At 52.0% G+C, this 13684-nt stretch overlaps 1 protein-coding gene across 1 annotated transcript; it reads left to right on the top strand.

Annotated features, from left to right (window-relative positions):
* Positions 1-8144: 8144 nt before the first annotated feature.
* On the top strand, positions 8145-10893 carry LOC109735900 (uncharacterized). The gene has a single exon (XM_020295101.4). It carries the CDS (start codon positions 8613-8615, stop codon positions 10647-10649), a length of 2037 nt encoding a protein of 678 aa, XP_020150690.1. The 5' UTR covers positions 8145-8612; the 3' UTR covers positions 10650-10893.
* Positions 10894-13684: the final 2791 nt, after the last annotated feature.

The following is a 13684-nucleotide window of genomic DNA, read 5'->3' as shown; positions in this document are numbered from 1 at the left end:
AAGGGTGAATGAGCAACGCCTCCTCGCAGATGTATTTTTATGGGGAAGGCGCGGGGGAAGCTTGCTCTTTACTGTTTGCCCCAGCAAACCCCCCTTTTTTAACCGCACCAGTTCACTTCCCACGACCCGCATTTAATGCGTGGATTGGACGTGCGTCAGAAAACCATCATGATTAAGATTACAATAAAATATTATGGCAGTTGTTCTCCGCCACGTGTGCATGTGCATGTTTTTGGGCCCAACCCAACGACGCCTCTCACGCGTGTATGCCCAGGACCGGGGGCTTTTGTCGGTGTACTAAGGCCTGGACCCCCAGTACCCCTGACTTATGCACAGGCAACAAATACTCTCCCACGATAGAGCTTGCCGGGGAAACCAAGACCAAAGTCGACAAGTTATAAAGAAGATTCTCAAGCCAAGCAAGCTACTCTTTGAGAGATCAAGGAGCGCATCAAGAAGACCAAGTCTCAAGGCCAAGATAACTTACTTGGCCAAGGAGAAGAACAAGACTGGACACTAGAAGCAGCCCCTACCGGCAAGTCCGAGCCGACAAGGTGAAGGCCCGACAAGTTTCGTGGCCGGCAAACTCTTGCCAGCCACCAGTGCTCCACCTCATCGCTGAGCTAGTCACTAATCAATGAGGTGTCGAGCCTGGATGTGGTTTGGTGGGATCTGTCGGGCATGTGGCAGCTTGTTGGAAGGAAATTACCTTTATCGACACCTGTCCAAATGGCGTGTCAAGATAATAGGAGTTAGCTAGGAAAGCGGTGTAGCGTCCTTGCGGAGCTTCTCCTCCTCACAACAGGCTTTAATGGGTTGGCCGAGGAGCGGTTTTGTGAAACTTCTAACCAGCAATTGGCGGAACCTTCGAACTAGGTTCGCTGGGTTTTAGAAAGATTTCATGCAATGTTTCTATTATTATTTTTCTTTTATGTGCTTTTCTCTATTGGTTTTTAGTGGTTTTCTTATTTATGTTTTTCATTCATTTTTATTTTATTCATTTTCAAATACATGTTCACTTTTTATTTAATACACGTTGAACATTTCCATATTCTCCCTCCGTCCCAAAATACATGTTCACTTTTCATTCATTTTTATCTTTGTACTAAGATTAGTACAAAGTTGAGACAGTTAATTTGAGATGGAGGGAGTACATGTTAAACATTTTGAGGCACATGTTAGTTTTTCAAATATACTCCCTCCGTCCCAAAATAAGTGACTCAACTTTGTACTAACTTTATACTAGAGCTAGTACAAAGTTGAGTCACTTATTTTGGGACGGAGGGAATATGTTGAACAACTTATTGGCATACGTGTTGAACATTTGAAAAATGCACATTCAAAGAATTTTAAATACACAGTGAGCATTTTTAACACATGTTGAACATTTTTTTAATGTCATCATTTCTTTATTACAATGTGAAAACAATTAATAAATGTTACACCATTTTTAAAATGGTATTAATATTTTTTGTATGTTATGAACTTTTCCCTAAACTGCATAACTTTTTAAATGTAGTGAAGTATATTTTTAAACGTGTTGAACATTTGAAAAATGCACATTCAAAGACTTTTAAATACACAGTGAGCATTTTTAACACATGTTGTACATTTTTTTAATGTCATCATTTCTTTATTACAATGTGAAAACAATTAATAAATGTTACACCATTTTTAAAATGGTATTAATATTTTTTGTATGTTATGAACTTTTCCCTAAACTGCATAACTTTTTAAATGTAGTGAAGTATATTTTTAAACGTGCAAACATTTTGAAGTGCAATGAACAGTTTTTGAGAGGTATAGATATTTTTTACAAACTACACAAAGAATTTATTATACTTTTTGGAAAAAAATATCATCGACAAAATTTAAAGTTGTGAATAGTATTTAAATAGCACAAACATTTATTAAATTTCTGACATTTTTTAAAATTAAACAAATTAATTTTTGGAATATATATGTTTATAATAACTTGAAATATAAACGAAATTAAAAAAAGAAATAATAGACACAAACTAACTAACTAATGAGCTATAAACGAAATTAAAAAAATGAATAATAGAAACAAACTAACTAACTAATGAGCCAACATGCGGGAAATGAAGAATGTCATTTCCTACTGGGCCAGCCCAAAACAGGCTCGCTACCAGAGGGATATAGTCAGCCATGCTCACCATGGTGTGATCAGCGATTCCTATTTAGCGCTGTATTGAAGGATTCGAACCTGTGACCTCCTCGTCGAAGGTTGGCTAGCGTTACCACCCCGCCAACCAGCGCGAATGTGCTAACCTTTTAACCTATTTGTCTTTTATTCGTTCTTTTTTCCTTTTCCTTTTCTTGTTTGCATTTTCTATTTTCCTTTTTTGTTTTTTGTTTTTTGTTTTGTTCCTGGCCCGATGAATTGTTTTGCAAATACGTGAACTTTTTTTTTTTAAATTGATGAACTTTTTTTTCAAAATCCTTAATTTTTTTGAATTTTGATTAACTTTTTTTCGAATTTAATGAACTTTATTCAAAATCTCTGAACATTTTTGAAAATCGATGAACTTCTGTCTAGAAGTGTTGAACTCTTTTCGAAATTGATGAAAAAAATCAATTTCCAGTGAACTTGGGTTTTCAAATTTGATGGTTTTTTCAAAATGGTTGAACTTTTTTTTCAAATTGTGAACTCTTTTTTTTAAGTTTATCTTATTTTTTCCAAAATCAATGAACAATTTTGAATCCATTTTTTTTTCTTTTTCAAGTTTTCCCATAGTTTCTTCAGTTTCTTTGTTTTTTTAATGGTCAAGCACACTCTACATGGCCGGCCCATGAGGAGGGGCGCTTCCGGCGCATGTTCCCCAAGTGGCACTGAAGGCGCCACATAGGAGCTCCCGGTGTGATTTGGGTATATGACATAAAAAATGAGAAACTTGACGAAACGAGTGATTTGAATTACAGGTGTTCTCTTTATAGCTTTGGGTTGTGGATAGGTGGAATTTAAACTATAACGCAATGCCGCACTTTGATGGTTGGGCCATGAGAGGGCTAAGCTATCGTATGAAGAAAATAAAGCCCTAAAGTTAAGCTCCAAATGCTCTAACAAGAAATAAAAAAGCATTGCAAAATCATTAGTTAAGGGTTATCCCTTATAAAGATTACCCCCAAACTTCTCTAGTGGTGAAAAGTGGCACAACGCATGTGCGCCACTTGTCGTAGTGAGAAAGTTTGGTAAGTTTACTCTCCCGCACACGAGGGATGAGAAGTTAGTTGTTTGCGCTTTTTCTATAAATGTTGAAAACCCGACGTCAGATTTTTTGCGTTTCTCAGCGAGCGCCCAGATTTGTCATGCTAAAACAGAAAAAATTGTCATGATGTTGCATAAGAATTTGCCATGTTCTAAAGTGAAAATTGTCATGAAGTAAAAATTATCACAAAAATTGTCATGCTACAGCGAGTAATTGCCATGCATTCGATCTGGATCTTGAGACTCTTTTTTTCATAGATTTGATTTTTCAAAATGAAATATCTCATGAATTGTGCGTTCAAATTACAAATTGTTTTCATCGTCGCATTCCTCATGCCGAGATATTCAAAGCTAGACCCCAAGTTCATACGTTTCAACAAAAAAAAGAAATTGGTGCTCCCAAAGTGATCCAACCGCTCCCAGGCTATACTAACATGTGCTCCCAAGTGAACTAACATATACTCCCACAATGGTGAAGCACACATGTGCTTTTACTCCACGCGGGAGCAAAGAAAGACGGAAACAATGAATAGAAAAGAAAACCGAGAAGTGCTGAAACATAAAAAATCAAAAATCAAAACAACAAAATGAAACAAAAAATATGGAAATCGAGAAGTAACCAAAAACCAAAACCGGAAAAAAATGAGGAAATCGTCCCGGTGGGGGAAGCTTCCAACTCGCGACACATGGCGCAACCGGGGCACACCATGTGAAGTGTCGGAGGGCCGCACACCCTGGAAACTGCCCGCTACATGTCCCAACCAAGGGATACCCAATTAGTTGCCCCCAAAGCATTGAACTGTAGATGGAGTTGATGTACCTAGAATAATAAAGTCGATTCACCGTCATCATTGGGTCAATGCCATCTCCGAAAGGGAATGGCGTTATCCATGTGCTAGTGCTTTTTGTTTTGAAGTGAAAGAAAATGATGGGACGATGTTCACATTGTTTGAAGATTTTGGTATATATATATATATATACCCTAGTACAAAGCTGTTTACAAGGAGTGGTTGTCAAACTATGATAACCGACATAGCAGAAATCGTTCTCTAATTAAGCAATTAATTCCTAACACTTCTCCTAGTCGGTGCTTGTCTCTGTGAATATCGATCACCTTGATAATGACTTCTTGTATATTTGTCCTTGAGAATGTTCATCATCTTCAACTTGAGAGTCTCCTAGCACAATGAGGTCTAGTATCGGCCACAACGACGATGGAGCTGATTAAGGAACTCATTGGGGCCCTTCATATCCCAGCACAACCAACGGCTAGGGCCCCTATGCAACGATATGTTTGCACACAGACTGATCAAAACTGGCTCAAAATGAACAACGATGGAGCTACATATCATAGGAATGGGTGTGCGGACTCGGGTATTGTGGTATGGGATCATGGTGTCTGCTTAGATGGGTCATTGTTGCAGATACCTGGCATTATATGACCCTTTCACTATTGTGATTGATGTGTGTGTGGAGATGCTATGGTGTTGGCAATGGGTAATGGTCACTGGCTCTCCTAGATTATTATTGAAACTGATTTCAGTCGGTCTTCTATACTTGACTACTGGGTATGACCGATTGGTTGGGACGACACCTTGTTAGGGAGATGCACTCTTGTCTTCCTAATTTCTATCTGAGTTTGATATTCGACGGACAGGGCGAGAGGTGAATCAAGCCGTTCATTGATGTTTTTATTATAATTCCTAATTTTTTGATTGACATTTTGCAATTTTTCAATCAAATAATAATTTCTAAATAAGATATGATCCACCAAAATGAATAAAATGTCCGGGCCTTGCGCTTGGCCTCCAGGTACAGGTACAATGGAGGCGAGATTCTAAAAAAAAAAGGTACAGTGGAGGCGCCGATTACCGGTCACGTTTTCACATCTTTCACACACACGGATCGATCGCCGTCTCCCGGTCAGTCGCCGTTGTCCAGAGCAATCAAGACGATTTTTTTTAGCAGGCAGGAGCACTGCAGGACGGCCTCTCTCTATCTGTGTAGTGCCGCCCCCGCGCGTCGAGGTCGTTGAACCGGTCGTGCCGTGGTGGGGCTTCTTTTCCCCGCGGTGGCGCGCTGTCCACTTCGGCCACGCCACGCCCTTTTTTTCTGCCCGGAATGATCGATCGCCTGCGTTACAATCGCAACTGTTCAACAGCTCCTATGTGCAGATAGCAGCCGGAGGTGGACGCCAATTTTGATTATACTTCGTATCTAGACAAATGTAAAATGTAAGACAAGAATTCTGAGACGGAGGGTACTTGTTTGGTGCCACGTCGGGAATATGTGTACATCTACATCCTCGTGTTCGTGGTGCAACCCTGCAGCCGTAGCATAGCATGGGTGGAATGGCAGGGAATACGGTCAGCGTCAATGAGCCGATCGAAGCAGGCTGGTCAAAACGCGCCATCTCTCCCCCGGTCGGTTCCAGGGCCGTTCCTCTCCACTCATTTTTGGCACGATCAGTCAGTCGCCAAACATGCGCAACACTTGATGGGCCAGTGATTGATTGACTAGCGCAAGACTCCCGTCTGGCCGTATGGCACCTTGCAATTGGAACCGAGTTGATTCGAAAAGGAAAAAAAAAACTTCCGCTGAGGTTGCCATCGGCCATGGAAAGAGGTCCCCTGCTTCTCTCATTTGGTTGTTGCTATCACCAATTTATCGAGAAAATCTCGTCTTCCTTTTCCCATGCCTTGGGTCCTCTACACTAATGAACCAGTTAGAATCGCCTAGGATGGAGATCTCAGTGAGACCACGGTAATTTTTAGGCACAACAGAGCAGACGCTAGTACCGTGTCAACGTCAAGAGCGACTTCCAGTCTCTTTATTTTTTTCTTGAGTAACAAACGCAGCCATAAATAAATCCATATAGGAGTAGTTTACACGACTTTGCAGATCGTCTACAAAAGCAAGGCGCTCCTGAACAAAGTAACGCAACCACACAGGTTGAACAAACTGACCGTGTCAACGTCGGAAGCGTAAATACCGGAAGAACAGAACAGTAAAAATCCATGAATCCGGGGTGTGGGAAAGCAACTCTGTCTGCTCTGGTTTACCATCCATCATCATACAAGAGAATGATGTATGTTCAGGTTGAAGACAAACATTCAGACCAGATTAAAAAGGGCTAATGTATACGTACTATTTTCCAGAAAATAAAACTGTGTGAGTAGTATATATATACATCCTATATAAGAGCATCTCCAGCCGCGCCCCGGAAAGGCCTTCCCAGACGATTTTTTCGCACCGGCGCCGAAAAAACGGCCCAGTCGCGTCCTAGGAGCCCGATTTTCGCCGGCCTGGACCGAAATCAGCGCCGGCGGACCCAGGCCGAACCCGACGCGCTGGGGCGCCCGGGGGCGCCGGGGCGAGCGGTTTTGGCACGAAAGAGACGCGGGCCAGCCGCGTCAGCGACACCGCGCCTCGTCTTCCCCCAACGCCTCGGTTTTCCGCGGGGAATCAATGGCAAAGCTGCCGCCAGTCAGCCATGCCATTGATTCCTCACGAGCGGCGCGTCACGGGACGGCGCGCCGACGCCTCCCCTCCCTCGCACGCGTACACACGAGCGCGGCGCGGCTATATAAGCCGGTGGCCTCGCTCGCCTCTAGCCACACCAGCCTCGCCCTAGCCGCCGAGTTCTACCTCTCCCGAACGCCGCCGCCGAGCCCTCCCTCTCCCGATGGCCGAGCATTTCCCCGGAGACGAGGCGGCGGCCAACGGCTTCGGCCGCCGCACGCTCCGCGAACAGGAGTCGTGGCTCCTGTTCCAGGCGAACATCCCGGCGTCGCCGGACATGCGCGCCGGGCCGACGGGGTGGAGGCTCAGCAACGGGGGAGGGCCCATTCCCCCGTTGCCCGACGCCGTGGCGCGCCCCTCCTACTTCGCCGACGAGGTGGAGGTCGTGCGCGCCTCCCTCACCGACGCCCAGCTCGCCCCCCCTCAGTACGCCGCTGACAACCACGCGGCTTGGGCGGCGTACTTCCAACGCCGTCAGCAGCAGCGGCTGGCGTCCACCAACGGCGCGGCGGTGGTCGGCGGCCTGAAGAACAGCGAGGGACGCCACCTGTGGTGGGGCGTCCCCGGCCGCACACTCGAGGGCGTGCTGACGCACCTCGAGGGCGGCAACAACCCGCCGTTGGCGTACCCCCGGCCAGGGCGGCCGCCTCGGCGCACCGCCGACGCGACGGGCAATGGGTGCCAAGGAGGTTCTCGGCTCCTCCTCTTCTTCTCCTCGCGCTCTTCCTCCCACTTCTCCGGCTCTCCGGCGCTGCTCGACGTCAAGGCCGAGCCAACGGCGGAGACGCCGCTCGGCCGGCGCACTCGCAGCTCCGGCATCGTCATCAACGAGGGCGGCCGGCGCGCCTCCTCGTCGGCTCCTCCTCCGCGCTTCGTCAAGCCAAAGACGGAGCCGGGGCTTGCGCCGGTGAAGACGGAGCCGGGTCTCCCCGCCGTGAAAACGGAGCACGGCGACGTGGAACTCGACGATGACGCGGCCCTGGAATGGGCACGCCAGGACTCCCTGAAGATGGCGAGGGAGCGCCAGTGCGCCGCCCTGCGGTGCTTCGCGCAGCGCCGCCGGGGCCGCGACGAAGGAGGAGTCGTCGTCATCGACGACAGCGACGACGACGACGCGCCGCCGCCGCCACCAGTCCGCCATGGCGACGCCGGGGAGGGGTCCAGCAGGGGCGCCCGTGTCAAGGAGGAGAAGGCCGACAATGACGACGGCGGTGAGGATGGCGGCGACGACGGCGACTACTCGGCGTTCAGCCAGTTTCTTTTTTAGATTAGTTATATATTTGCTATGTAATGAAAATCCGCGAACATGTCTAATATATGCCCAGGGTTGCCGAAATTTAGTCGTGTTTAGCCGAACTTCGCCAAACTTTACCGAAATTTGCTATATATTTTTTTTAAACGCGCCTGGGTGCGGCCCTGGGGCCGGCGCTCGTCCCCAGGCCGAATTTTTGCGCCGGCTCACCTCCAGGCGACGATTTTAGGCGTCCCTCCAACGGCTGGAGATGCTCTAATCATCTGTCATTCAGCGGTTTCTCATTGACTGGAACTGCGTACCAGCCTCCATGAACCAGACGGGTGCTGTGCTGCTTCACGCTTTCTTGCTACGTCGCTGTCTGCGCGAGCCTGTGGACTTGGCTAGCTCAAGGAGAAACTAAAAGCTTTTCTCCGGCAGCAGGAGAGCCACTGGCGCGCACATCGTCGTTCATCACCAGCTAGCGAAGCAAACAAGGAGCCCGGAAAGAGGCGGCCGCGGCCGGCCGGCCATCCGGTCGCTGTCCGACAGCTCCTAGACAGCGGCGTCGACCGCGCCCGGCCGGCGCCGAGCTAGCTAGCCCAACGACAACCCGCCCATGAGGCAACCATGCTCTTCCTCTTCACAAAGTACTTATCCAGGGGCAGCAAGAACGCGGCAGCCGGCGACGACGACGGCAAGAGGCAGAGGCAGAAGCAGCGCGAGATGCCGGCGGCATCGGCGTCGAATGGGGCTGCGGACCGCGAGCACGGGTGCATGCCCGGCTGCGTGCCGGTGCGCGCCAAGCGGACGGCCACGGTTACGACCGTCACGACCACGTCGGCGAGGACGTCGCGGCACAACTTCGTCAGGTCAGCGGCGTCGGGGCTCTTCCCCGGGGCGCCGGTGTTCACCAACCACGAGTCCCTCCCGGCGCTCCCCGAGGCCTACTCGGAGTTCGTCTCCGCTTTCCCGCAGTACGGCGGGCTAGCCGGCTCGGCGGACGCGATCAGGGACGGGGAGTACAGGCACCTCGACCGCCACGTCTGCCTGGACTACAACGGGATGAACCTCTTCTCCCACGCGCAGATGAACTCGTCGCTGCCGTCCACGTCAGCTCCGGCGGAGCCATCGGCGTGGCAGCCGCCCTTCTTCGACATCGCGTACAGGTCCGCGAGCCTGCGGTCGCAGGTGCAGCAATGCGGGGACGGCACTGCCGCGGCATCCGCGGCGGGGGGCATCAGCGGCGCCGTTACGAGGCGCATCACGGCGTCCCTTAAGATCCCCGAGGACGAGTATACCATGGTGTGCACGGCGAACCGGACCACAGCCTTCCGGCTCCTGGCGGAGTCCTACTCCTTCACTCCCGGCGGCGGCAGGAAGAAGCTGCTCTCCGTGTACGACTACGAGAGCGAGGCGGTGGGTGCCATGGCTCAGAGCGCGCGCAGCCGCGGCGCGGAGGTCATGAACGCGAGCTTCGCGTGGCCGAGCATGCGCGTCCACGCCGCAGACCTCCGCAAGAAGCTGCTCCGTGGGCGGCGGCGGCAGCGCGGCCGCGGCCTCTTCGTGTTTCCGCTGGTGTCCCGGATGACCGGCGCGAGGTACCCGTACCTCTGGATGAGCGCCGCCGCGGAGCAGGGGTGGCACGTGGCGCTGGACGCGTGCGCGCTCGGCGCCAAGGACCTCGACACCCTCGGCCTCTCCCTCCTCCGCCCGGACTTCATCGTCTGCAACTTCTTCAAGGTGTTCGGCGAGAACCCCTCGGGCTTCGCCGGGCTGTTCGTCAAGAAGGCCAGCGTCGGCGCGCTCGAGCGCTCCGCGGTCGCGCGCAGCATCGGCATCGTCAGCATCGTTCCGGCGCGGCGGTGGTCGCTCCGCGACGACTATTCCACCGACCTGGAGCACTCGCTCACCTTCCCCAAAGCGGCCGACCCGCCAACGGCGGACGATGTTGATACCACCTGCTCCTTTTCCGGTCCGCTCAGCGCCACCGCCACCGGTCGCAGGACCGACGAGGCCGAGAACGGCGACACGCCCGAAATTTGCGAGGTGGACCGTAGGCCATCCGAAGCCGAAGAAGACACTCGGCCATGGCCGGCGCCGGCAGCAGTCGAAGCAGAGGAGGAGCGCATGCTGGAGGTGGAGTGCAGGGGGCTGGACCACGCGGACGCGCTGGGCCTCATCGCCATCGGCAACCGGCTGCGGTGCATCAGCAACTGGCTGGTGGTGGCGATGCAGAAGCTGCGGCACCCGCACCCGGAGCACGGCGGCGGGAAGCAGCTGGTGCGGGTGTACGGACCGCGCGTCAAGTTCGAGCGGGGGCCCTCGCTGGCGTTCAACGTGTACGACTGGAAGGGGGAGAAGGTGGCGCCGGCGCTGGTGCAGAAGCTTGCCGACCGGCAGGGCATCTCCCTCACCTGCGGCTTCCTGCGCAACATCTGGTTCACCGACAAGTACGAGGCCGACAGGAGCGCCGTCCTTGAGCAGGCAAGCGACGGCGGCGGCGAGGCGGGGATCCACGTGGTGAATGCGTCGCTGGGGTTCTTGAGCAACTTCGAGGACGCGTACAAGCTGTGGGCGTTCGTGGCCAAGTTCTTGGACGCCGACTTCGTGGAGAAGGAGAGGTGGAGGTACACGGCGCTCAACCAGAAGACCGTCGAAGTGTAGGTCGCCACCGCCATGTTCGCCGCTGGGTATAGTTCGGTTCACTGCGTCATTTGTTGACGACGCCATTTTTGTGGGATCAGCTCGACCGGACTGGCAGTGAAAGAGCTACTCTCTTTGTCAGAGAGAGTTGTAGCACTTCTGCTTCTGTGTGAACTGTTAAAATGTAGACTCTGTTTCGTGGGTGGGTGGGGGTTCGTTCTTCTGTACTGCATTTGGAAATACAGGCAACCATTGGTAAGGGAAATGACAGCTCTGGCGCTTAGAGCCTATGAAGCACCGATACGGCGACACCGATACGCCGATACGAGTACGGCGGGATACGGTAATTTCTAGAAACGTCAATACGGCGATACGCAAGTATATATACATAATTAATAAAATGGCGTGTAATAAAGATAAAACATATTAATAGAATGCGTGAGATGAGATCAAAATACTACCCCATTGGTTGCCTCATGCATCTTTTCATGTCGTGAATGGTCATCGATGTCCTCAATCCTCGTCCATTAGCTTGCTGTTATGCCACTTCAGGCAGATTACATGGTGATTTGAGTATTTTCCTCCGTGCCAGTAGGCAGTAGCAGGAACATCAGCAAGCACCAATCACATACTGACATACGGGCATACGGCAAGCGCACACACACATGCCAGCAAGGCAGCCAAGCACACACACCGCAAGAATCAATTACCTCACTCTTGCCAGTGCGGCGGCGATGAGCCAATCCAGGCGGCGGCGGTGGCGTGTCGCCCTCGATCCAATCGAGAAGTTGAACAGAGAGCGAGAGAGCACTTAGGCGTATACGTGGGCCTCTAATGGGCTCGAGGCTGCATGGTCGAGTCCTGCCCATATCCCGAGCGTGTCCCCAGCGTATCGTCATTTTTTTCTTTTTCTTTTTAATGGGAAATCATGATACACCTGGGATACGAGTATCGCGGCCGTATCGTGCATATCGCCGTATCGGCAACGTGCAGTACGCGGACACGCCAACTTTTGACGTATCGGTGCTTCGTAGCTTAGAGCCACTCTGTCTGCCCGATCACCATAACAACCGTCCATATAACGATTGTAGCCGAAAAGGTTGTTCTAACAGTGTCGCCATACACCTCTTGATCGACAGAATTTATGGACGGAGCTTCAAATTGAGGGCGTGTTCGGGAACCCTCCGTGACCAAAAAATCCTCAACTCCAGCGCCACGAATCCTTCGCCAGCTTCTCACTCGCGACCCGGGAGCGAACGAACCGTTCGGCTACCCGGCTTCTCGCTCGCACAAGGGAAGCCCATAAAATCGCCCATATCTGGCCCACCTGGAGGAGGCTGCCATTCCAAACGGTGTGGGAAAGTGGGGTTGGGCCATTGGCCTGGTCGTTGTCTAGCGAGGGGTGGTTCGAGTCGAGCGGAGGAGAGGAATAGACGCTCGAACCGGTACGAGTTATTTCACTTGGCGGTGGCACAACAATGTAAATTCTGTCAACTCCAGCTTCTCAGAGAAACAGGAGCGCTGAAAACCCAGCTCCACAAATCCTCCTTTTTTGCACTACGCTGCGCGCCAGCTTCTCGCCTTAAACTCCTGGAGTTGGAGCGTTCGGCCCAACTCCGTAAGGGGAGCAGCAGCAGCGAGGAGCTGGAGGGCTCCCGGACACACCCTGAGCCTGCAAGCCTTCATATTTAGAGCATCTTCAGCCGCGCTCCCAACAGGCCCCTCAGGCGAATTTTTCCGCGCCGGCGCCCAAAAAACGTCTCAGTCGCGCCCCCAGGACGCCGAAATCCGCTGGCCCGGCGATCGCAGGCCGAACCCGGTGCACTGGGGGGCGCTCGGGGGCCCCGGCTCAAGGGAAAAGCACGTCTGGCCCACACCGTCACGCGAAAAGTCAAGGCTATCGTCCAGATTCACCTCCCACCCCCCGCGCGCTCGGCCGCCAACCGGCTGATCCCGGCGCCGCCCACCACCGCTAGATAGCCCATTCCCTGCCGGAAAAAGAGTAGAGGTTTCGCCGAGGCAGCCTCTCCACCACCGGCTGGGCGATTTTTTCGGCGTTCCGGCCGCGGACGGGCAGTGTAAAGGCGGGTGCGCGCCCACCGCGCCCGCAAGGTGTTCGGCGATTTGCCTGCCTCGGCAATGGACTCGGACGACGAGGAGGCGCTCGCCGCGCTGCTGGAGGAGGAAGCCGAGGCCGACATCCAGGAAGAGGAACATCTCATGGTTCTCGCTGCCCTCGCCGGCCTGTTGGCGAGCAATGAAAAGCCGCGGCGAGGTGGCTCGGCGCCGGGGCGGATGAAAGCAAAGAACCGCATCATCTCGAAGGCTACTGCATGCTCTACTCCGACTACTTCGCCGACGCTCCACTGCACGGCGACAAAGTATTTCGGCGCCGTTATCGGATGAGCCGAAAGCTTTTCCTCAGGATTGTGAATTACATCCGGGAGTTCGACAGCTACTTCAAGTGCAAGAAGGATTGCACAAGCAAACTTGGATCCACCTCAATCCAGAAGTGCACGACAGCGATGAGGATGCTTGCATACGGAGCTCCCGGTGATTCACTCGACGACTATGGGCGCATGGCCGGGTCCACCACCATTGAGTGTTTCTACAAGTTCTGTTGGGCAGTGGTGGCAGTGTTTGGACTGCAATACTTGCGAACACCCAATACGGAAGACACTGCTCAGATCCTAGCACATAATGCGGCAAGAGGATTTCCTGGGATGCTTGGAAGCATCGACTGCATGCATTGGAAATGGAAGAACTGCCCATTTGCTTGGCAGGGGATGTACAAAGGCACCAAAGACGGTTGCAGTGTGGTACTTGAGGCGGTGGCCACATAGGACCTCTGGATTTGGCACTCCTTCTTTGGTATGCCAGGAACTCACAATGACATCAACGTGCTGCAGTGCTCCCCTGTCTTTGCCGAGCTTGTTGAAGGTCATTCTCCTCCGGTGAACTTCGAGGTCAATGGGCGACACTACAACAAGGGGTACTACCTGGCTGATGGCATTTATCCGAGATGGTCTACATTTGTGAAGACTATCTCAAACGCT

The sequence above is a fragment of the Aegilops tauschii genome, chromosome 7, assembly GCF_002575655.3.
Source record: "Aegilops tauschii subsp. strangulata cultivar AL8/78 chromosome 7, Aet v6.0, whole genome shotgun sequence".
In the NCBI taxonomy this organism is placed as follows: domain Eukaryota; kingdom Viridiplantae; phylum Streptophyta; class Magnoliopsida; order Poales; family Poaceae; genus Aegilops; species Aegilops tauschii.
Note: the sequence above shows the minus strand (reverse complement) of the source record. Positions and strands in the feature narration are given on the sequence as shown.

Bases quoted from the DNA above. Each gene is read 5' to 3' on its own strand.
- LOC109735900 (XM_020295101.4), top strand. From the start codon at position 8,613: ATGCTCTTCCTCTTCACAAAGTACTTATCCAGGGGCAGCAAGAACGCG.